Source organism: Pseudophryne corroboree, chromosome 3 (assembly GCF_028390025.1).
Source record: "Pseudophryne corroboree isolate aPseCor3 chromosome 3, aPseCor3.hap2, whole genome shotgun sequence".
NCBI classification, from domain to species: domain Eukaryota; kingdom Metazoa; phylum Chordata; class Amphibia; order Anura; family Myobatrachidae; genus Pseudophryne; species Pseudophryne corroboree.
In genome coordinates, this window is record NC_086446.1 from 507,588,798 (window position 1) to 507,614,328 (window position 25,531).

At 47.6% G+C, this 25,531-nt stretch overlaps 1 protein-coding gene across 1 annotated transcript in view; it reads right to left on the bottom strand.

Moving 5' to 3' along the window:
* The window catches only part of TVP23C (trans-golgi network vesicle protein 23 homolog C), a 62,601-nt gene that overhangs the window by 6,467 nt on the left and 30,603 nt on the right, over positions 1 to 25,531 (bottom strand). Inside the window, exons 2-6 of the mRNA XM_063961027.1 lie at positions 19,191 to 19,273; positions 17,963 to 18,107; positions 11,222 to 11,311; positions 11,012 to 11,140; positions 6,786 to 6,914 (exon numbers count right to left, since the gene is read on the bottom strand). Of these exons, the coding sequence (XP_063817097.1) occupies positions 6,786 to 6,914; positions 11,012 to 11,140; positions 11,222 to 11,311; positions 17,963 to 18,107; positions 19,191 to 19,273 (576 nt within the window). The remainder of the gene's footprint in view (positions 1 to 6,785; positions 6,915 to 11,011; positions 11,141 to 11,221; positions 11,312 to 17,962; positions 18,108 to 19,190; positions 19,274 to 25,531) is intronic.

Sequence of the window (25,531 nt, forward strand, 5' to 3'; positions counted from 1 at the left end):
CACACACACACAGGAAAATAGGGTATAACACAGTTAACCCACACAGAGCCCCCTAGGGAGACAAAAAGTATAATGGAGCCAGCCACACAACGTCCCTATAGCTAAAGTACAAGTTTAGCTGGGTCGCAAACTAAGTACCCTAAAATAAGAATTTACTTACCGATAATTCTATTTCTCGTAGTCCGTAGTGGATGCTGGGAACTCCGTAAGGACCATGGGGAATAGCGGCTCCGCAGGAGACTGGGCACAAAAAGAAAGCTTTAGGACTACCTGGTGTGCACTGGCTCCTCCCCCTATGACCCTCCTCCAAGCCTCAGTTAGGATACTGTGCCCGGACGAGCGTACACAATAAGGAAGGATTTTGAATCCCGGGTAAGACTCATACCAGCCACACCAATCACACCGTACAACTTGTGATATGAAACCCAGTTAACAGCATGATAACAGAGGAGCCTCTGAATAGATGGCTCACAACAAGAACCCGATTAGTTAACAATAACTATGTACAAGTATTGCAGACAATCCGCACTTGGGATGGGCGCCCAGCATCCACTACGGACTACGAGAAATAGAATTATCGGTAAGTAAATTCTTATTTTCTCTGACGTCCTAGTGGATGCTGGGAACTCCGTAAGGACCATGGGGATTATACCAAAGCTCCCAAACGGGCGGGAGAGTGCGGATGACTCTGCAGCACCGAATGAGAGAACTCCAGGTCCTCCTCAGCCAGGGTATCAAATTCATAGAATTTTGCAAACGTGTTTGCCCCTGACCAAGTAGCTGCTCGGCAAAGTTGTAAAGCCGAGACCCCTCGGGCAGCCGCCCAAGATGAGCCCACCGTCCTTATGGAATGGGCTTTTATTGATTTAGGCTGCGGTAATCCCACCGCAGAATGCACCAGCTGAATAGTGCTACAAATCCAGCGCGCAATAGACTGCTTAGAAGCAGGAGCACCCAGCTTGTTGGGTGCCATCAGGATAAACAGCGAGTCAGTTTTCCTGACTCCAGCCGTCCTGGAAAAATAAAATTTTCAGGGCCCCGACTACGTCCAGCAACTTGGAATCCTCCAAGTCCCTAGTAGCCACAGGCACCACAATAGGTTGGTTCAAGTGAAAACCTGAGACCACCTTCGGGAGAAACTGAGGACGAGTCCTCAACTCTGCCCTATCCATATAGAAAATCAGATAAGGGCTTTTACATGACAAAGCCGCCAATTCTGACACACGCCTGGCCAAGGCCAAGGCCAACAGCATGACCACTTTCCACGCGAGATACTTTAGCTCCATGGTTTTAAGTGGCTCAACCAATGCGACTTTAGGAAATCCAACACCACGTTGAGATCCAAAAAGTGCCACAGGAGGCACAAAAGGAGGCTGAATATGTAGTACTCCTTTAACCAAAGTCTGAACTTCAGGCAGTGAAGCCAGTTCTTTCTGGAAGAAAAATCGACAGAGCCGAAATCTGGACCTTGATGGACCCCAATTTGAGGCCCAAACGTCACCCCTGCTTGCAGGAAGTGCAGGAATCGACATAGTTGAAATTCCTCCGTCGGGGCCTTCATGGCCTCCCACCAAGCAACAAATTTTCGCCAAACGCGGCGATAATGTCTTGCGGTGACATCCTTCCTGGCTATGATCAGGGTAGGGATGACTTCCTTCGGAATACCCTTTTCCTTTAGGATCCGGTGTTCTACTGCCATGCCGTCAAACGCAGCCGCGGTAAGTCTTGGAACAGACAGGGTCCCTGCTGCAGCATGTCTTGTCTGAGCGGCAGAGGCCAAGGGTCCTCTGCCAGCATCTCTTGAAGTTCCGGGTACCAAGCTCTTCATGGCCAATCCGGAACCCCGAGTATGGTTTTCACTCCTCGCCTTCTTATTATTCTCAGTACCTTGGGTATGAGAGGTAGAGGAGGAGACACATAAACCGACTGGTACACCCACGGTGTCACTAGAGCGTCCCCAGCGATCGCCTGAGGGTCCCTTGACCTGGCACAATATCTTTTCAACTTCTTGTTGAGGCGGGACGCCATCATGTCCACCCGTGGTCATTCCCAATGGTTTACCCGCATTTGGAAAACTTCTGGATGAAGTCCCCATTTTCCTGGGTGTAGGTCGCCCATCGGAGAATCCTTGTGGCTTCTGCCATCGCCATCCTGCTTCTTGTGCCGCCCTGTCTGTTTACATGGGCGACCGCCGTGATGTCGTCTGATTGGATCAGTACCGGCTGGTTCTGAAGCAGGGGCCTGCTTGGCTTAGGGCATTGTAAATGGCCCTTAGCTGCAGAATATTTATGTGAAGCGAAATCTCCTTGGAAATTTCTTCCCTGTGTGACTGCACCCCAGCCCCGAAGGCTGGCATCCGTGGTCACCAGGACCCAGTCCTGTATTCCGAATCTGCGGCCCTCTAGTAGATGAGCCCTCTGCAGCGACACCCTGTTTCTTGCTGACAGGGTTATCCGCTGTTGTATCTGTAGATGGGACCCGGACCATTAGTCCCACAGGTCCCACTGGAACGTTCTTGCGTGGAGTCTTCCGAATGGAATTATGCTTCGTACGAAGCTACCATTTTTCCCAGGACTCGTGTGCATTGATGTACCGACACCTGTCCTGGTTTTAGGATGTCTCTGACTAGAGATGACAACTCCTCGGCTTTTTCCACTGGAAGAAACACTCTTTTCTGGTCTGCGTTCAGAAAACATTTCCAGGAACAGAAGACGTGTCGTCGGGACCAGCTGTGACTTTGGAATATTGAAAATCCAGTCGAGCTGTTGTAGCACTTCCCGAGAGAGTGCTACCCCCACTACCAACTGTTCTTTGGACCTCGCCTTTATCAGGAGATCATCCAAGTACGGGATAATAAAAACTTCCTTCTTGCGAAGGAGTATCATCACTTCGGCCATTACCTAGGTAAAGACCTTCGGTGCCGTGGACAACTCCAACGGCCGCGTCTGGAACTGATAGTGACAGTCCTGTACCACATATCTGAGGTACTCCTGGTGAGGAGGGTAAATGGGGATATGCAGGTACGCATCCTTGATGTCCAGGGAGACCCTGTAATCCCCCTCGTCCAGGCTCGTAATAACCGCCCTGAGCGATTCCATCTTGAACTTGAATCTTCTGATATAAAAGTTCAAGTATTTTAATTTCAAGATGGGTCTCACCGAACCGTTTCGATACCACAACCACTGTGGAATAGTAACCTCTTCCTTGCTGAAGGAGGGGCACCGTGACAATCACTTGTTGTGATTATAGTGTTGAATATCCACCAACACCGTCTCCCTGGCAGAGGGAGGTGCCGGTAAGGCAGATTTTAGGAAACGGCGGGGGGAAGAACGTCTCGAACTCCAGCCTGTACCCCTGAGATACTACTTGAAGGACCCAGGGATCCATGTGAGAGAGCCCACTGTCCGCTGAAATATCTGAGACGGGCCCCCACCGTACCCGGGTCCGCCTGAGCAGCCCCAGCACCATGCTGTGGACCTACCGGACGCAGGGAGGACTTCTGCTCTTGGGAACTAGCTGTGTGTTGCAGCTTTTTCCTCTACCTTTGCCTCTCGGCAGAAAGGATGAGCCTCTAGCCCTCTTGCTTTTCTGGGGCCGAAAGGACTGTACTTGATGATACGGTGGTTTCTTTTGTTGTGGGGTAGCCTGTGGCAAAAAAAAAATCGATTTCCCAGCAGTAGCTGTGGAAACGAGGTCTGAAAAACCATCCCCAAACAGTTTTACCCCCTTATAGGGCAACTTCCATGTGCCGATTCGAGTCGGCATCGCCTGACCATTGCCAAGTCCATAACCCCCGTCTGGCGGCAATGGACCTAGCGCTTATTTTTGATGCCAGCCGGCAAATATCCCTCTGTGCATCACGCATGTATAAGACCACGTCTTTTATATGCTCTATTTTCAGCAAAATATTGTCCCTATCCATAGTTATTTTCCGACAGGGAATCTGACCACGCAGCGGGAGCACTGCACATCCATGCCGAAGCAACGGCTGGTCGCAATATAATGCCCTAGTGTGTGACTATATCTTATAGGGTAACCTCCTGCTTTCTATCAGCAGGTTCCTTCAGGGCGGCCGTAACCGGAGACGGTAGTGCCACCTTTTCTGATAAGCGTGTAAGCGCTGTATCTACCCTATGGGGTGTTTCCCCGCGTGACCTATCCTCTGGCGGGAAAGGGTACGCTGCCAATAACCGTTTTAGAAATTATCAATTTCTTACCGGGGGAAGACCACTCTTCCTCACACACCTCATCTAATTTCTCAGATGCAGGAAAAACTACTAATAGTTTTCTCTCACCAAACACAATACCCTTTTATGTGGTACCTGGGGTATAATCATAAATGTGTAATACATTTTTCATTGCCTCAATCCTGTAACGGGTGGACCTATTTGGAGGGTACACCAGTCTCATCGATGTCGACACTGGAGTCAGTATCCGTGTCGACATCTGTGTCTGTTATCTGAGGTAGCGGGCGATTTTAGAGCCCCCCATGACATTTGAGACGCTGGAACAGGCACAAGCTGAGTAGCCGGCTGTTCTGTGTCGTCAACCTTTTATGTAAGGAGTTGACACTTTCACGTAATCCTTCCATAAGTTCAACCACACCGGTGTCGACCCCACAGGAGGTGACAACATATTTACAGGCATTCGCTCCGCCTCCACCTCATTATCCTCCACATACCTGTCGACACAGCCGTACCGACACACAGCACACACACAGGGAATGCTCTGATAGAGGACAGGACCCCACAAAGCCCTTTGGGGAGACAGAGGGAGAGTATGCCAGCACACACCAGGGCGCTATATATCACAGGGATAGCACCTATAAAAAAGTGTTTTCCCTTATAGCTGCATATATATTGTATACTGCGCCTAAATTGTGCCCCCCCTCTCTTTTTAACCCTTTCTGTAGTGTATTAACTGCAGGGGAGAGCCAGGGAGCTTCCCTCCAACGGAGCTGTGAGGGAAAAATGGCGCCAGTGTGCTGAAGGAGATAGCTCCGCCCCTTTTTCGCTGACTTTTCTCCCGCATTTTTATGGATTCTGGCAGGGGTTAATGTACATCCATATAGCCCTGGGGGTTATATGTGATGTATTTTTGCCAGCCAAGGTGTTAATATTGCTGCTCAGGGCGCCCCCCCCCCAGCGCCCTGCACCTATCAGTGACCGCAGTGTGAGGTGTGCATGAGGAGCAATGGCGCACAGCTGCAGTGCTGTGCGATACCTTGATGAAGACTGATGTCTTCTGCCGCCGATTTTCCGGACCTTTTATCTAAGAAGCTCAGGAGAGCCCCCTAGATTGCACCCTGCTCGGTCGGGCACAAAAATCTAACTGAGGCTTGGAGGAGGGTCATAGGGGGAGGAGCCAGTGCACACCAGGTAGTCCTAAAGCTTTCTTTTTGTGCCCAGTCTCCTGCGGAGCCGCTATTCCCCATGGTCCTTACGGAGTTCCCAGCATCCACTAGGACGTCAGAGAAATAAGGTTTAGTATGCCAGATATTGCCCCCCCCCCCCTTGCTATGACCCCCTGGTACCGCTGAGGTGCTCTGGAGTCCTTCTGGAGGAGCTGCACTTCCCTGCCAGTCTGCTGTGTATAGCTGCAGAGGGAAAATGTGCGGTGAGCTGCTGGATCTGCTCATAGTGAAGCCCCGCCCCCTTAATGGCAGCAGTGTTCCCGTTTTTTTTATACTGGCTGAGGAAATTTCTGTTCTACAGTGGGTTAAAACCCCTTTAGAATTGCTGCCAGTGTGGGTATATTGCTGTGGCTTCAGCTTGCCCCTCACAGTGGAACACACAGCACCCTGTATGCCTCTGAAGCCTGGAGCCGCAGCCTGCTCGTCAGCGCTGCGCTCCCACCCCTTGTGCCGCCATTACAGCTGGTGACCCGCTAACCCGGACGCTGGCATAACACTCACCACTCTTCTTACTTCTGGCTGTTAGGGGAGGCGGCGTGCTGCGGTTCTGTACGCTCGCCGTGGTGGGGCTTGCGAATAGGGCCCTCAGGAGCTCAGTGTCCTGTCAGCGGGGAAAGGGACCATTAACCCTATGGAGGTTGGGCCGTTCCCCCCCTAAGTCCCACGAAGTAGGGAGTCTGGTGCCAGCCAGACCTGACTGAAAACAATAAAAAGGAATATAAATGCAGAAAAGTCTTCAGGAGCTTCCCAAGCGTGACTGGCTCCTCCGGGCACATTTTCTAAACTGAGTCTGGTAGGAGGGGCATAGAGGGAGGAGCCAGCCCACACTAACAATTTCTTAAAGTGCCCATGCCTCCTAGTGGACCTGCCTATACCCCATGGTACTAATGTGGACCCCAGTAATCTCTAGGACTGAAGAGAAATTATGTTATCATATGTTCCCTTTCTACGTAAGCTCTCTTTGGCCCACTTCACTTGTGTACTCTTTTCCTTGCCTATGCCATCATATCCTCCCCCATGGAATTCTTTTTTGTCAGTAGTCACTCTGAACCTTCTGCTGGACTATTAACTGGATTTCTGATTACAGCTGCATGGATTTTCTAGCAATTACCATGTATATACCTGTATTGCTAAGTATTGTTCTTTTATTGTATCATCATTTCTGTATTGCGCTTTTGTATGCACTTTATGTCCTGCATTGTGGACCTATTGTGGTGCCCTATATAAAAGGATAATGATAATAACACAGAGACTAGACAATAAGTTTGAATCTGTGCTGCAGGATGCAAGTCTGCTGGACCCCCACATTTATCAGTCTGAGGGACAATGTTGGTGCACTTGTCAGTCTGACGGACACTGTCACCACACTCACCTGTCTGAGGAACCGGCTGCCTAGGTAACCGGTGGCAATGCTAGTCAAATTCTTTCGAGTGCCCACTTTACATTTTATGTAGCCGTATAGGTTTGCGCCCTGAAGAGTGACCCCCATTATAACCACAGCCTAAAAGAGACAGACAATATATGTACATTATTATGATAGAACATTTATAAAGCGATAACATTTTCATTTTCACAAGACGTAAAAGGGTGTACAGCACCTCAATCAATGCTGTATCTATAATGCTAAGAGGATACCTGCACTAGCTGAATAATAAGTCTAAAGATGGGCGGTTTGTATTACATTTATTAAAACTAAGCAAATATTTAAAAAAGAAAAAAAAAAGGCAGCTTGGGTGATAAATTGCCACATTATTATTATCCTTTATTTATATAGCGCCACAAGGGATCCGCAGCACCCAATTACAGAGTACATAAATAAATAAGCAAAACAAGAAAACAGTGATTTACAGTTCAAGGCACTATAGGACAAGTACAGGGTATATAAACATATCAGCAGAAGACACTAAAATAAGTATTAGGGTGGCAGAAGAACCAAGGGATTTGGTGCATTCAAAGGGAGTATGGTGAAGAAGATGGTTTAAGTCAGAGAAGGAACGGCACATGAGAGCAGAGGGCCCTGCTCGTGAGAGCTTAAAAATGTGTAATATTATATATTGCGACAGGTCTCACTCCTCTGTATTACCAAACACTGCACTAGGACCCTCTCCAAAGTGTCCATACGTCACTTATAGCAGCAAAAATTACCAAATTACGGTATGGCAGACGCAAGTAGTCTCTTAACATTCAGTTGATATGAGAGTATAGCTGAAGCGGCAATCCACACGGTAGCTAGGATGCTGCAGATATAAATCCAAGGAGAGTTTAGCAGTCCAGAAAATGGGTGGTAGGAGTCCCAAGTGGCAGATTACAGACTCAACGTGTTTCGCTGGTCAGTAGGCATCCAGCTTCATCAGGTGCATATTTGCTTATGCTTTAATAAATTGTTATGTTTTGATACAGACTGTCCATCTTTAGACTTCTTATTCAGCTAGCGCTGGTATCCTCTTTTTTCTATGTGTTGACAGCACCTTATTTAGTGTATAATTTATACAGTTGTATCTATAATGGGTGCAGGGGTGTGATGCACACGGGCCGCTGGATCCAGGGTTGCCCACACCGCACACCCTGCATGCATATAATTACACTTAACCCCTCTGGAGTCCCGTGGCAACAGACGCTGGTAACTTTAATCACCTGGAATATGTCACAGCGGACATTTTCCTGGTGATTAGAGCATGTGCAGTAAATATGTCCCTAGGGATTTAGGCGCAGGCACTATTTTCCCAGAGGCCTGCACCAGTGCATTAGACTCTGCAGCGCTGCGGCCGCTGATGGAGAAGACAGGGCCCGTGACCTCTCTTAATCCGCCCATAATCTCAGTTGTGCCAGTTTACATTATAAAGGATTACTGGAGCAGTGAAAGGATACAGATCTCTCCCAGGAGTTATTAGGCGATACACATTGTGATGACAAGTACAACAATGTAGCTAATTATTTAGATTATTATTCATTTGAGAAATTACTGTAGACCAGTGGTTCCCAAACTTTGTGTCTAGGCACCCTGGGGTGCCATCAGGCCCTTGCAGGGGTGCCTCTGATTGGTGATCTGGGACCAAATCAAACTATTTATGGTCAACGTGATAGGCAACACCAGTGCTAAACAACTGTACTTCCATGTAACTGACCGTAAGGATGACAGATAGGTACAATCTACCTCATTTTATATATTTTTCCAAATTTATCAATAAAAAAAAACTTCTATCCTAGGGGTGCATGAAAAAAATGCTAATACTCTAGGGCTCTGTCATTCAAGAAAGTTTGGGAACCACCGACATTGCATTCATCATTGTAAATTTACAGCTCTTTTATTGAAACAGTCCTGTTTTCTGCATTCTGACACCACTGTCCCATGACATATTTCCAGTCACTCAGGGTAAATGGTAATACAGATAAAGTGAGTACACTACTCAGTAAAACAAAAACCGGGTGGAAAGAGACTAGGTAACACAATAATAAATCATTTACATTTGTCTTTTTCTTAGGATTTAGGCTGGAGACCCCATACCCACTTTAAAGCAAGCACTCCTATCTAGTAAATCTCATGTAACTGGCTAACCTTTGTTTTTAGTGTCCCCATGCCCACTAGTGTTATTGATAGTGTTGTAGTAGCATTCCAATTTTCTTAACGCCTCTTGTTCCTTGCGCTGCATTTACCTTTGGCAAAAACACTAAGGAATCCTGCTGTGAGCCCTACTTACAAATGCATTTTTATATGCATTTTTTACCGTCATGAAAACACTAACAGTCGTTAGATTATATATAATAAATGTTCCTGCTGACAAGCCTAAAATAAAGCTGTAGTATTTTAAGATTTTATCTGTAGGATTGCGCAGCTGCTGATCTGCTTTGAGCTACTGATCTGTAAGGTGCTGCATTGTTGATAGGAATGCATTGAGGTGTCGCCAGTTTGTTTTTATATGGTATCACGCTGTAATAGTTTAACTGGCTAAACGACCAGGAAATGCATTTCTTAACTGAAATTGCAAGTTCCACCCCTCTGCTGACTTCTGGCATCTGTTCTGGACTTGCCCATGTGTTGCCTTCTTCTGGGCTGGAGTTGTTACCTCTGTACAGAATATGGATGCATGGTTTCTTCTTCTAGCTCCTCGTTTGTGCCTCTTTGGTTTTGGCCTTGAGGACTTTCTCCCTCTTGCAATTGTATGTGAACACTCAACTCTGAAGGCCAGTATTCACGGGCAGATGTGGGGAGAGATGGGTGGTGAGCGAACAGCGGGTGAAATGAGCGATGTGCTAGATTGAGCCACTCTAGCTCAATTGAGCCAATCTAGCACCAGTGATAGCGATGCACGTCCCATCGCTGTGTGGGGTACAAACGAACAGATCATGCTTAAAATCTAAGCAATCTAGTCAGATTGCTTAGATTATCGCTCCGGGAGAACCCCCCCTTTACACTGGTTTGCATTGCACGAATCTGGATGGCTCCTGCTCCACCTTCTATTCCCCAATGGGTAGACCTGGTTTATGTCACTGTTTACCAATAATGGTGCAGATGTATTAACCTGGAGAAGGCATAAGGAAGTGATAAACCAGTGATATGTGCAAGGTGATAAAGGCACCAGCCAATCAGCTCCAATATGTAAATTAACACTTAGGATCTGATTGGCTGGTGCCTTTATCACCTTGCACATATCACTGGTTTATCACTTCCTTATGCCTTCTCCAGGTTAATACATCTGCCCCAATGTTTTATGTATCCCAGAAGAAAATATCCTTTGAAGTTTGATAATATTGGGAGTCTTTGGCAAGAATATAAGTATGCTTTTGAGCTCCCTTCTCCGGAACATTCCTAATGTGGCATTGACTCTGTATGTAGTGCCACCGCCAGCTCATGCCTTTTATGATAGTATCACTGCTACTGATTTGTACTCCATATGTTAGACACTGCCTTATATCTGCTCTGTCTATTGATTTCTATATGCCTCATGGATACTCAATACTGCTCCACAATTAATATGCTGTCGTTTGAGTTTTATATATCTACTTGCTGTACTATGTATTCCATGAACCTATACTACAATGTGCTTGTTTTTTATGGTATGTTGTTTGTACTGTTACTCCTACGTATGCTCCACTGTCCATTATTTTTCTTTCCCCTTTTATTTCTAGATATTTTGTGTTCTTTGTTGATTTATTCTGTTATTGCAAACTCTCAATAAAAATACCTGATTAAATAAGAAAATGAAAGTTCCATGTTATTTAATACCCATTTTTTCTTTGCTGAAATCTTTACTGCTCTACCTACAGCAAACAGACCATAGAATTCCTTTGCTGCATAGTATATGGAAAATGATTTACAGGTAATTATGACACATACACAAAGACTACTGTCTCATTATGCCCTAAGACTAAGCAAAATCAATGAACCAATTTAGGTATAAACCATCACTGTTAAACCTAGTCTTGCACGCCTACGTGCGCGCACACATACATTCAAACACACACAACGTAAAAACAAAAAAAGTACAAAGAACCTTTTCCTTTTGGGTTTTGTTTTTTTCATTTATACATTTCCTTTTTTTTTTTTTTTTACATTTACTTTAGACAAAAAAAGGAATGATTTGCTCTTTTTTGACTTACCAGCCATTTCACTTTGAACGAAAACAAAGCACTAAATGCAAGTATCACCCAAATGATAGGGCAGGTGATGAGGCCCAGCCAGAAGATTCGTGACTCCGCCTCTGAGGAGCTTTTCTTTCCGGAGCCTGACTTGAAGAGTGAAATGACAAGGAATTAGTCCAATTTATATAAAAGAGCTCCTCACTGACAACAGCTAGAAAGCACTCCTACCTTCCGGGATTCATAAACCCAATGACTCTTCCCGTCATCGTCCACCTGGTTCCACCATCGCAGTCCCACCAATAACCTTCCAGTGATGTTCTAAAAACACAAATACAGCCTGACAAAAGTAGGTCTATAGTCGGAGCCCCATCTTAACTATCAGTGGGATCACAGAAGAGCGTTTCCCAGTGCTAGCCCATGTGCCCTCTAGGAACTGTATGAATAGTATGATTAGTCAAACATAAGCAAGGTAAAAATATTGCATCTTCTTTGCTAAAAAAAATTGAGTTAAAAAAATTACAGGTTTATTTTTAATGAAATTTTTTTTTTCCATTTTCTAATTACTTTTTTTTTTTTTTTTTTATTTCTTATACATGCTGTCCTCACCCTTTTTGCTAAATACATAACTTTCTCCTGAATTTGACATTCACCATAGGCTGGTTACACAATACAACAATTTGGGATCAGGGCCGATGGCACGACTGGCAGGAAATGTCAGCCGGCCATACACATTGAGTGATGTGGCGCATGAACGTGCGCTAATATTGTTCTTGGCCACATACAGCTGTATGCTGTCGGGCTCCAGGTCATCCCATCGGCCACGCAGCACAGCAGATTGCGCGAACCAGATGTCGGCAGGCAGGAGCGTGCGGTAGTGCATATACACTACTCAAGGTGTATGATATGACGATCTCAACAACCTGATCGGGCGACATATCTTCTAGTATGTACCTGGCTATATTTGAGATCTATACTGTATTCAAGAGCAACAAAAATAACAACTCTGCAAAACAAAGTTACAAAAACAAACAAATGTATTTAGTAAAAATAAGAATTTACTCACCGGTAATTCTATTTCTCGTAGTCCGTAGTGGATGCTGGGGACTCCGTAAGGACCATGGGGAATAGACGGCTCCGCAGGAGACTGGGCACAACTAAAGAAAGATTTAGGTCTATCTGGTGTGCACTGGCTCCTCCCCCTATGACCCTCCTCCAAGCCTCAGTTAGGACACTGTGCCCGGAAGAGCTGACACAATAAGGAAGGATTTTGAATCCCGGGTAAGACTCATACCAGCCACACCAATCACACCGTATAACTCGTGATAGGAACCCCGGTTAACAGTATGATAACAACGGAGCCTCTGAACAGATGGCTCGCAATAACAACCCGATTTGTGTAACAATAACTATTTACAAGTATTGCAGACAATCCGCACTTGGGATGGGCGCCCAGCATCCACTACGGACTACGAGAAATAGAATTACCGGTGAGTAAATTCTTATTTTCTCTGACGTCCTAGTGGATGCTGGGGACTCCGTAAGGACCATGGGGATTATACCAAAGCTCCCAAACGGGCGGGAGAGTGCGGATGACTCTGCAACACCGAATGAGAGAACTCCAGGTCCTCCTCAGCCAGGGTATCAAATTTGTAGAATTTTGCAAACGTGTTTGCCCCTGACCAAGTAGCAGCTCGGCAAAGTTGTAAAGCCGAGACCCCTCGGGCAGCCGCCCAAGATGAGCCCACCTTCCTTGTGGAATGGGCTTTTACAGATTTAGGCTGCGGTAGTCCCACCGCAGAATGCGCCAGCTGAATAGTGCTACAAATCCAGCGCGCTAGAGTCTGCTTAGAAGCAGGAGCACCCAGTTTGTTGGGTGCATACAGGATAAACAGCGAGTCAATTTTCCTGACTCCAGCCGTCCTGGAAACATAAATTTTCAGGGCCCTGACTACGTCCAGTAACTTGGAATCCTCCAAGTTCCTAGTAGCCGCAGGCACCACAATAGGCTGGCTCAAGTGAAACGCTGATACCACCTTCGGGAGAAACTGAGGACGAGTCCTCAACTCTGCCCTATCCATATGGAAAATCAGATAAGGGCTTTTATAGGACAAAGCCGCCAATTCTGACACACGCCTGGCCGAAGCCAGAGCCAACAGCATGACCACTTTCCACGTGAGATATTTCAAATCCACAGTCTTAAGTGGTTCAAACCAATGTGATTTCAGGAACTCCAAAACCACATTGAGATCCCAAGGTGCCACTGGGGGCACAAAAGGAGGCTGAATACGCAGAACTCCTTTGACAAAAGTCTGAACTTCAGGCAGTGAAGCAAGTTCTTTCTGGAAGAAAATCGACAGGGCCGAAATCTGGACCTTAATGGACCCCAATTTGAGGCCCAACGTCACCCCTGCTTGCAGGAAATGCAGGAATCGACCCAGTTGAAATTCCTCCGTTGGGGCCTTCCTGGCCTCACACCAAGCAACATATTTCCGCCAAATGCGGTGATAATGTTTTGCGGTGACATCCTTCCTGGCTTTGATCAGGGTAGGGATGACTTCCTCCGGAATGCCCTTTTCCTTCAGGATCCGGTGTTCAACCGCCATGCCGTCAAACGTAGCCGCGGTAAGTCTTGGAACAGACAGGGCCCCTGCTGCAGCAGGTCCTGTCTGAGCGGCAGAGGCCAAGGGTCCTCTGAAAGCATCTCTTGAAGTTCCGGGTATCAAGCTCTTCTTGGCCAATCCGGAACCACGAGTATAGTTTTCACTCCTTGCCTTCGTATTATTCTCAGTACCTTGGGAATGAGAGGCAGAGGAGGAAACACATAAACCGACTGGTACACCCACGGTGTTACTAGAGCGTCCACATCGATCGCCTGAGGTCCCTTGACCTGGCACAATATCTTTTTAGCTTTTTGTTGAGGCGGGACGCCATCATGTCCACCTGTGGTCTTTCCCACCGGTTTACCAGCATTTGGAAGACTTCTGGATGAAGTCCCCATTCTCCCGGGTGGAGGTCGTGCCTGCTGAGGAAGTCTGCTTCCCAGTTGTCCACTCCCGGAATGAACACTGCTGTCAGTGCTAACACATGATTTTCCGCCTATCGGAGAATCCTTGTGGCTTCTGCCATTGCCCTCCTGCTTCTTGTGCCGCCCTGTCTGTTTACATGGGCGACCGCCGTGATGTTGTCTGATTGGATCAGTACCGGCTGGTTCTGAAGCAGGGGCCTTGCTTGGCTTAGGGCATTGTAAATGGCCCTTAGCTCTAGAATATTTATGTGAAGCGAAATCTCCTGATTTGACCACAGTCCTTGGAAATTTCTTCCCTGTGTGACTGCGCCCCAGCCCCGAAGGCTGGCATCCGTGGTCACCAGGACCCAGTCCTGTATTCCGAATCTGCGGCCCTCTAGTAGATGAGCCCTCTGCAGCCACCACAGCAGCGACACCCTGGTCCTTGCCGACAGGGTTATCCGCTGTTGCATCTGGAGATGGGACCCGGACCATTTGTCCAACAGGTCCCACTGGAAAGTCCTTGCGTGGAACCTTCCGAATGGAATTGCTTCGTACGAAGCTACCATTTTTCCCAGGACTCGTGTGCATTGATGTACCGACACCTGTCCCGGTTTTAGGAGGTCTCTGACTAGAGATGACAACTCCTCGGCTTTTTCCACTGGAAGAAACACTTTTTTCTGGTCTGTGTCCAGAATCATTCCCAGGAACAGAAGACGTGTCGTCGGGACCAGCTGTGACTTTGGAATATTGAGAATCCAGCCGTGCTGTTGTAGCACTTCCCGAGAAAGTGCTACCCCCACTACCAACTGTTCCTTGGATCTCGCCTTTAACAGGAGATCGTCCAAGTACGGGATAATTAAAACTCCCTTCTTGCGAAGGAGTATCATCATTTCGGCCATTACCTTGGTAAAGACCCTCGGTGCCGTGGATAACCCAAACGGCAGCGTCTGGAACTGATAGTGACAGTCCTGTACCACAAATCTGAGGTACTCCTGGTGAGGAGGGTAAATGGGGACATGCAGGTACGCATCCTTGATGTCCAGGGAGACCATGTAATCCCCCTCGTCCAGGCTCGCAATAACCGCCCTGAGCGATTCCATCTTGAACTTGAACCTTTTGATATAAGTGTTCAAGGATTTTAAATTTAAGATGGGTCTCACCGAACAGTCCGGTTTCGGTACCACAAACATTGTGGAATAGTAATCCTTCCCTTGCTGAAGGAGGGGTACCTTGACAAACACTTGCTGTGAATACAGTTTTTGGATAGCCACCAACACTGTTGCTGGTAAGGCAGATTTTAGAAAACGGCGGGGGGGGGGGGGGGGGGGGGGCGTCTCGAATTCCAGCCTGTACTCCTGAGATACTACTTGAAGGGCCCAGGGATCCACCTGTGAGAGAGCCCACTGTGTGCTGAAATTTCTGAGACGGGCCCCCACCGTACCCGGATCCACCTGTGAAGCCCCAGCGTCATGCTGTGGACTTACCGGACGCGGGGGAGGACTTTTGCTCTTGGGAACTGGCTGTATGCTGCAGCTTTTTCCCTCTACCTTTGCCTCTCGGCAGAAAGGATGCGCCTCGAGCCCTCTTGTGTTTATGGGGCCGAAAGGACTGTACTTGATAATACGGTGCCTTCTTTTGCTGTGGGGTAGCCTGTGGCAAAAATGTCGATTTCCCAGCCGTAGCTGTGGAAACGAGGTCTGAAAGACCATCCCCAAACAGTTCCACCCCCTTATAAGGCAAAACTTCCATGTGCCTTTTTGAATCGGCATCACCTGACCACTGCCGAGTCCATAACCCCCTTCTGGCGGCAATGGACATTGCGCTTATTTTTGATGCCAGCCGGCAAATATCCCTCTGTGCATCACGCATGTATAAGACAGCGTCCTTTATATGCTCTACAGTCAGCAAAATAGTGTCCCTATCCAGGGTATCAATATTATCCGACAGGGAATCTGACCACACAGCAGCAGCACTGCACATCCATGCTGATGCAATCGCTGGTCGCAATATAATGCCCGTGTGTGTGTATATATAGCTTTTAGGGTAGCCTCCTGCTTTCTATCAGCAGGATCCTTTAGGGCGGCCGTATCCGGAGACGGTAGTGCCACCTGTTTTGATAAACGTGTAAGCGCTTTATCTACCCTAGGGGACGTTTCCCAACATGACCTATCCTCTGGCGGGAAAGGGTACGCTGCCAATAACCGTTTAGAAATTATCAATTTCTTATCGGGGGAAGTCCAGGCTTCCTCACACACCTCATTTAATTCCTCAGATGCAGGAAAAACTACTGGTAGTTTTTTCTCACCGAACATAATACCCTTTTTTGTGGTACCTGGGGTACTATCAGAAATGTGTAATACATTTTTCATTGCCTCAATCATGTAACGGGTGGACCTATTGGAGGGTACACTAGTCTCATCGTCGTCGACACTGGAGTCGGTATCCGTGTCGACATCTGTGTCTGCCATCTGAGGTAGCGGGCGTTTTAAAGCCCCTGATGACATTTGAGACGCTGGAACAGTCACAAGCTGAGTAGCCGGCTGTCCTATGTCGTCAAACCTTTTATGTAAGGAGCTGACACTGTCACGTAATTCCTTCCATAAGTCCATCCACACAGGTGTCGACCCCTCAGGGGGTGACAACACATTTACAGGCATTTGCTCTGCCTCCACATCATTTTCCTCATCATACATGTCGACACAGCGGTACAGACACACAGCACACACACAGGGAATGCTCTGACAGAGGACAGGACCCCACAAAGCCCTTTGGGGAGACAGAGGGAGAGTATGCCAGCACACACCAGAGCGCTATATACCACAGGGATATCACCTATAAAGAGTGTTTTCCCTTATAGCTGCATATATATATTATACTGCGCCTAAATTTGTGCCCCCCCTCTCTTTTTTACCCTTTCCGTAGTGCAGGACTGCAGGGGAGAGCCAGGGAGCGATCCTTCCAGCGGAGCTGTGAGGGAAAATGGCGCCAGTGTGCTGAGGGAGATGGCTCCGCCCCTTTTTTGTGTTATTCTGGGAGGGGTAATTTACACCTATATAGCCTCTGTGGCTATATATGGTGTCAGTTTTGCCAGCCAAGGTGTTAATATTGCTGCTCAGGGCGCCCCCCCCCCAGCGCCCTGCACCCATCAGTGACCGAAGTGTGTGGTGTGCATGAGGAGCAATGGCGCACAGCTGCAGTGCTGTGCGCTACCTTGGAGAAGACATAAGTCTTCAGCCGCCGATTTTCCGGATTCTTCTTGCTTCTGGCTCTGTAAGGGGGACGGCGGCGCGGCTCCGGGAACGGACGACGAGGTCGGGTCCTGTGTGCGATCCCTCTGGAGCTAATGGTGTCCAGTAGCCTAAGAAGCCCAAGCTACCACCACTTAGGTAGGTTCGCTTCTTCTCCCCTTAGTCCCTCGCTGCAGTGAGCCTGTTGCCAGCAGGTCTCACTGTAAAATAAAAAACCTAAACTATACTTTCTTTCTAGGAGCTCAGGAGAGCCCCTAGTGTGCATCCAGCTCGGCCGGGCACAGAAATCTAACTGAGGCTTGGAGGAGGGTCATAGGGGGAGGAGCCAGTGCACACCAGATAGACCTAAATCTTTCTTTAGATGTGCCCAGTCTCCTGCGGAGCCATCTATTCCCCATGGTCCTTACGGAGTCCCCAGCATCCACTAGGACGTCAGAAAAAGTTGCAGGATAACATAAACAAGCCAAAGAAAGGAATCCCAGGGTGGAAACACCATTTTAAATATACAAGAAAATAACCCCCCAAATTTATAACATATAAAGGAGATGCCAGAATGGGATTCGATCAGGATGCAGGAGAGGACAGTTAGGGTTAAAATACTCACTGGGATCCGTCGGGATGGCGCTGTTAGGATTCCAACCGCCAGAATACCGATGCCATACCGCAAGAATATTAGCAATAAAATGACAATAAGGATAGTGGTCTGACACTCACCTTTACTGCCCAAAAGTCACATGACAACAGCAGGATGATGGTCACCATGCAGGCAATGAAGCTGTTAGAGATCAGTTCGCAGAGAAGGTATACAAGTATTGCGCTCACTCGGAAGAACAGATGGAAAAATGATGCAATGGGGTGCCTGTAAAAGAAACGGTTTATATTTACCAGGTGAATTAGCAGATTAAGGGATATAGTTAGATCAGGCAGAGGTGATCGCAGCCCTGAGATGCTTTCGCATCTCACTGGGTCTCACGGGGTGCGCGGGCACACTGCATGTGTGCACTCCAGCAAGGGCTTCAGGCTGCGATCGCTATTGTACCAGCGATCGGGTCTGAATCAGGCCCTTAATCCAAAGATTTGCACATGCTTCCATCTGTACTTTCCAGACAATTTATTTCTCATACAGTGCTTTTTTGGGAGGTATATGGGCATATGTATCAAAGCTGGGAGAGAAATAAAGAACCAACCTATCAGCTCCTGTCAGTTTAAAGGCTGTGTTTGCAAAAGGACAATTAGGAATTGATTAGTTTTGTACTTTGGGGTCTATTTACTAAGCGTTGGATGGAGATAAAGTACCGGCTAATCAGCTCCTGTCATTTTCAAACCCAGCCTGTGACATGGCAGTTACACACTGATTGGCTGGGACTATCTCCGTCCACTTTATCTCCATCCAAGGCTTAGTAAATAGACTCCAAAATCTCTTTCCAAGCTTTGATACATATGACCCATAGGGGGAAAACAATTTCTCTCCACTCGGCCTCTAGATGGTACCCAACGGGAGAATTTAAGTATTGCTCTGTTCAGGCGTGCTGAGAAACGGGAAGACATGTTTCAGCTCGCAGCCCCCCCCCCGTAATTGCGAGCTGAAATGTGTGAAAAGTGATCTGTTTGGGCACCCATACAGCACTTTTAGTGGGAGATCACGCTGTGATAACAACTGAATTCAAGCCATTGAGTACAACAGGACTATGAAGTGCTCTAGGCACAGTACTCAAACCGCAACAGTATGTCACAAAACCGTAGAAATGAAAGCATAATATCTACTGTATATGTTATGGATAATATTTGTGTACAGTAAACATCAGGGCTGGATTCTGTGCTTGTATGACTGCTTACAGCCCATTCCAAAATCACTGTATAAATACAATGCTGGATTCTCAGTAGGCTGCAAAGAGCAAACATTATCTGTCCCCTATCACATGCACAGAATCTCAATATTTACCTCATTTTTTTCTTTTTTGGGCTTCTTGAACTTTCTTCATCAGCATCAAAGAGAGAAACATCCTCCGACTCATCATTACTGTCCTATAAAAACATAAACAGTATAAATAGCCGGGTAATTACCAGCCATGTTTAAGAGGCCCATTAGATAGACGTATCGCTTGCTTTTAAGGATCACCACATGAGATACTCCACTTGCACGACCAATGGAAAGTTTTCAAATCAATCTTTTGCACAGGTAAGCTATATTTTCTCACGTAATAATAAAAGGGGCAATTCCGTGAAAGTATGGACATACAGCCTAAAACATAAAAGTCAACACAAGTACAAGATGTTGGCATTATTAATCAGTTCAAGTCTTCTAGATTGTCATTAAAGGAAAAGTTTGATTTGTGATTTAGTACTTCATATTAGGGATATTTAAACTATCAGTGTTCACTGAATGAAAACATTATGGGCAGGGTTTTATTCATTGGCATATAAAGCCAAAATGTAATAGGTGTGATTAAATTATCACATAATAGCTTAATACCAGGTTTAATATAATGAAAATAAGGCAATTTAACAGCCATAAATAATTATCTCTCCATGATATAGTTAAATTAAAAAGTACAACAGTAAAGGTGATTCCGTTACCGAAAAAGCTTTGAAAAGTTTGGTTATTTATTCAGATTTTGACATATTACCATAAAATTCATTTTTTCGCATTAAATGTTTTCTAAAATTTGTACAAAAATACTGCCAAACAAAATGACTAACCAGTAGTCAAGAGAAACATACACAGAAAAAAGGGAAGAAAACAAAATGTATACATATAAAGTGAAATATAGGTAAACAACAGCATAAAATAAGATTTTACTTACCGGTAAATCTATTTCTCGTAGTCCGTAGTGGATGCTGGGGACTCCGTAAGGACGATGGGAATAGACGGGCTCCGCAGGAGACAGGGCACTTTAAGAAAGAATTTGGATACTGGTGTGCTCTGGCTCCTCCCTCTATGTCCCTCCTCCAGACCTCAGTTAGAGAAACTGTGCCCAGAAGAGCTGACAGTACAAGGAAAGGATTTTGGAATCCAGGGCAAGACTCATACCAGTCACACCGTATAACTTGTGATAAACTTACCCAGTTAACAGTATGAACAACAACAGAGCATCAGATCAACCCTGATGCAACCAAACATAACCCTTATTTAAGCAATAACTATATACCAGTATTGCAGAAGAAGTCCGCACTTGGGACGGGCGCCCAGCATCCACTACGGACTACGAGAAATAGATTTACCGGTAAGTAAAATCTTATTTTCTCTAACGTCCTAGTGGATGCTGGGAACTCCGTAAGGACCATGGGGATTATACCAAAGCTCCCAAACGGGCGGGAGAGTGCGGATGACTCTGCAGCACCGAATGAGCAAACACAAGGTCCTCCTCAGCCAGGGTATCAAACTTGTAAAACTTTGCAAAAGTGTTCGAACCAGACCAAGTAGCCGCTCTGCAAAGCTGTAATGCCGAGACCCCTCGGGCAGCCGCCCAAGAAGAGCCCACCTACCTTGTGGAGTGGGCTTTTACTGATTTTGGAAGCGGCAACCCAGCCGCAGAATGAGCCTGCTGAATCGTGTTACAGATCCAGCGAGCAATAGTTTGCTTTGAAGCAGGAGCACCCAGCTTGTTGGGTGCATACAGGATAAACAGCGACTCAGTTTTACTGACTCTAGCCGTTCTGGCTACATAGACCTTCAAAGCCCTGACCACATCTAGTAACTCGGAATCCTCCAAGTCACGAGTAGCCACAGGCACCACAATAGGTTGGCTCATATGAAAGGATGACACCACTTTTGGCAGAAATTGTGGACGGGTCCGCAATTCTGCCCTGTCCATATGGAAAACCAGATAGGGGCTTTTATGTGACACGGACGCTAATTCTGACACACGCCTAGCTGAAGCCAAGGCTAATAGCATGACCACCTTCCACGTGAGAAATTTTAACTCCACGGTTTTGAGTGGTTCAAACCAGTGTGACTTCAGGAAACTCAACACCACGTTAAGATCCCAAGGTGCCACTGGAGGCACAAAAGGAGGCTGAATATGCAGCACTCCCTTTACAAACGTCTGGACTTCAGGAAGAGAAGCCAGTTCTTTTTGAAAGAAAATGGATAGGGCCGAAATCTGGACCTTAATGGAACCCAATTTTAGGCCCAAAGTCACTCCCGACTGTAGGAAGTGAAGGAACCTGCCCAGCTGGAATTCCTCCGTAGGGGCATTCCTGGCCTCACACCAAGCAACATATTTTCGCCATATACGGTGATAATGTTTAGCCGTCGCGTCCTTCCTAGCCTTTATCAGCGTAGGAATAACCTCATCCGGAATGCCTTTTTCTGCTAGGATCCAGCGTTCAACCGCCATGCCGTCAAGTCTTGGAACAGACAGGGCCCCTGTTGCAACAGGTCCTGTCTTAGAGGCAGAGGCCATGGGTCCTCTGTGAGCATTTCTTGCAGCTCTGGATACCAAGTCCTTCTTGGCCAATCCGGAACAATGAGTATTGTACTCACTCCTCTTTTTCTTATGATTCTCAGCACCTTGGGTATGAGAGGAAGAGGAGGAAATACATAAACCGACTGGAACACCCACGGCGTCACTAGTGCGTCTACAGCTATCGCCTGAGGGTCTCTTGACCTGGCGCAATACCTCTGTAGCTTTTTGTTGAGGCGGGATGCCATCATGTCCACCTGTGGCAGTTCCCACCGACTTGCAATCTGCGCGAAGCCTTCTTGATGAAGTCCCCACACTCCCGGGTGGAGGTCGTGCCTGCTGAGGAAGTCTGCTTCCCAGTTGTCTCCTGACTTGACCACAGACCTTGGAAATTTCTTCCCTGTGTGACTGCCCCCCACCCTCGGAGGCTTGCATCCGTGGTCACCAGGACCCAGTCCTGAATGCAGAATCTGCGGCCCTCGAGAAGGTGAGCACTCTGCAGCCACCACAGAAGAGACACCCTGGCCCTGGGGGATAGGGTGATCAGCCGATGCATCTGTAGATGTGATCCGGACCACTTGTCCAACAGATCCCATTGAAAGGTCCTCGCATGGAACCTGCCAAAGGGAATGGCCTCGTATGATGCCACCATCTTTCCCAGGACTCGCGTGCAGTGATGCACCGACACCTGTTTTGGTTTTAAGAGGTCTCTGACCAGTGTCATGAGTTCCTGAGCCTTCTCCGTCGGGGGAAAAACCTTCTTCTGGTCTGTGTCCAGAATCATGCCCAGGAAGGGCAGACGCGTCGTAGGAATCAGCTGCGACTTTGGAATATTTAGAATCCAGCCGTGCTGTTGTAACACTTCCCAAGAGCGTGCTACGCTGATCAGCAACTGCTCTCTGGACCGCGCCTTTATGAGGAGATCGTCCAAGTATGGGATAATTGTGACCCCTTGCTTTCGCAGGAGCACCATCATTTCCGCCATTACCTTGGTAAATATTCTCGGTGCCGTGGAGAGACCAAACGGCAACGTCTGGAATTGGTAATGACAATCCTGTACCACAAATCTGAGGTACGCCTGATGAGGTGGATAAATGGGGACATGGAGGTATGCATCCTTTATGTCCAGAGACACCATAAAATCCCCCCCTTCCAGGCTTGCGATGACCGCTCTGAGCGATTCCATCTTGAACTTGAACCTTTTCAGGTATATGTTCAGGGATTTTAAATTCAATATGGGTCTGACCGAACCGTCCGGTTTCGGAATCACAAACATGGTCGAATAATAACCCTTTCCTTGTTGAAGGAGGGGAACCTTGACCACCACCTGCTGAAGATACAATTTGTGAATTGCAGCTAACACAATTTCCCTCTCTAAGGGGGAAGCTGGCAGGGCCGATTTGAGGTATCGGTGAGGGGGCATCTCTTCGAATTCCAGCTTGTATCCCTGAGACACAATCTCTATTGCCCAGGGATCCACCTGGGAGTGAACCCACTTGTGGCTGAAATTTCGGAGATACGCCCCCACCGGGCCTAGCTCCGCCTGTGGAGCCCCAGCGTCATGCGGTGAATTTAGTAGAAGCCGGGGAGGACTTCTGTTCCTGGGAACTAGCTGTGTTGTGCAGCTTCTTTCCTCTACCCTTGCCTCTGGCAAGAAAGGACGCACCTCGGACTTTCTTGCCTTTTTGTGAACGAAAGTACTGCATTTGGTAATACGGTGCTTTCTTAGGTTGTGAGGGAACATACGGCAAAAAATTTGACTTTCCAGCAGTAGCCGTGGAGACCAGGTCCGAGAGACCCTCCCCAAACAATTCCTCACCCATGTAAGGTAAAACCTCCATGTGCCTTTTTGAGTCGGCATCGCCTGTCCATTGCCGAGTCCACAGGACCCTTCTGGCAGAAATCGACATTGCATTTATTCTAGAGCCCAGTAGGCGAATGTCTCTTTGAGCATCTCTCATATACAGGACAGCGTCTTTTATATGCCCCAGGGTCATTAATATAGTATCCTTGTCTAAGGTATCCAGATCCTCAGATAAGGTATCCGTCCATGCTGCTACAGCACTACACACCCAGGCCGACGCAATTGCCGGCCTTAGTAAGGTACCTGAATGTGTGTAAATGGACTTCAGGGTACCCTCTTGCTTTCTATCCGCAGCATCTTTTAGGGTGGCCGTATCCTGTGACGGCAGGGCTTCCCTCTTGGATAAGCGTGTTAGAGCTTTGTCCACCCTAGGGGAGGATTCCCAGCGTAACCTGTCCGTTGGCGGGAAAGGATATGCCATAAGCATTCGTTTGGAAATCTGCAGTTTTTTATCTGGAGATTCCCAAGCCTTTTCACATAACTCATTTAGCTCATGTGAAGGGGGAAAGGTCACCACCTGCCTTTTTTCCCCATACATATGAACCCTCTTGTCAGGGACTGGGGTTTCCTCTGTGATGTGCAACACCTCCTTCATTGCTATAATCATATAACGTATAGCTTTAGTCAATTTAGGCTGTAACTTTGCATCATCATAGTCGACACTGGAGTCAGACTCCGTGTCGGTATCTGTGTCAACAATTTGGGATAGTGGGCGCTTCTGAGACCCTGACGGCCTCTGCGACATAGGATCAGGCATGGGCTGCGACCCCGACTGTCCTAAGGTTTCAACTTTATCCAACCTTTTATGCAAGGAATTAACATTATCATTTAAAACCTTCCACATATCCATCCAATCAGGTGTCGGCGCCGTCCCCACATTCATTTGCTCCCGCTCTGCTTCCACATAGCCTTCCTCGTCAAACATGTCGACACAAGGGGGGCGTGGCTACGACGGCTGAGGAGTAGGCAGCAGAGTTCGGGAGCTCCCCGGCCATTAACTCCTGCAATCAATCCTGACCCCCTCTGGTGTCTCTGCCCGGCCGGAATCTATCACCACAGGCTGTGGGCACCGGCGGGCACCTCATCGCGCACTCTCCGGGACTCGTGGAGCGGCATTTCCCGACTTCCAGCCCTGCGGCCTGCACCTCCTCCGGATCCCCGGCCTCGATTTTCGGCGACCCGGACCGCGAGTCGCCCGCAGCTCGAACGGCGGGTTGCTGCTGCTGCCGGAAGCCGCTGAGAGTCTGGAAACAGGGGATAACATCTCCTCTGCCTGTCGGGCCGTGATCTGGGGCCCTGGTAGCTGGAAAAGATTAAGGTACTCCTGGGGAAGGGGAAGAGGCACGGCGGCCATCTTAGAAGCTGATTATAGGCTGCTGCCCACGCATGGTCACATGTAAAATCACCTGATGGGATTCACATATTCTCATATGCCCTGCGAACTGTCCCTGCATTCTGAGACCTTTCTGCATGCTGCTCTCTCCCATTCCTGACAGGATCCTTTAATGCACACTGATTTCTTCTACTACTACTCTCCTAATGACTATGCTAATACCTACCTGAGACTGGAGACAAACTCAGCTATTTAATGTGCACTGCCCTTCCAATATAACATACTGGAACTGCACTTAAATCAGATCTGCCTACACTGCTGTGCTGCACCAATCTCTCACAGTGTACTACGTACCATCATCCTATTTTACTATTCTGACATATTGACTGTACGCGGCTGATTCCCGCCACTGATTATACGCGGCCTGGCTGCGTCCGTCATCTAGCCACAACCCTATACTATAGCCTTAATCTGGGAAGTGTGTGACTGCTCCTGCTCAGCATGGTGGGGGGCGGCCGGAGTGCGGCCGCGGCCAAACTTGAAAAATTTACCAGGCAACCCAACCCTAGGGCTGCACCGGCTCCTTCTCAAGAAGCCTCTCCAACACACCCGACCTTCCCTCCTGAGACAGCGGTTGATTCCCCGGAAGTGGTGGGGGCCCCGTCTATTCAACAAGTGCT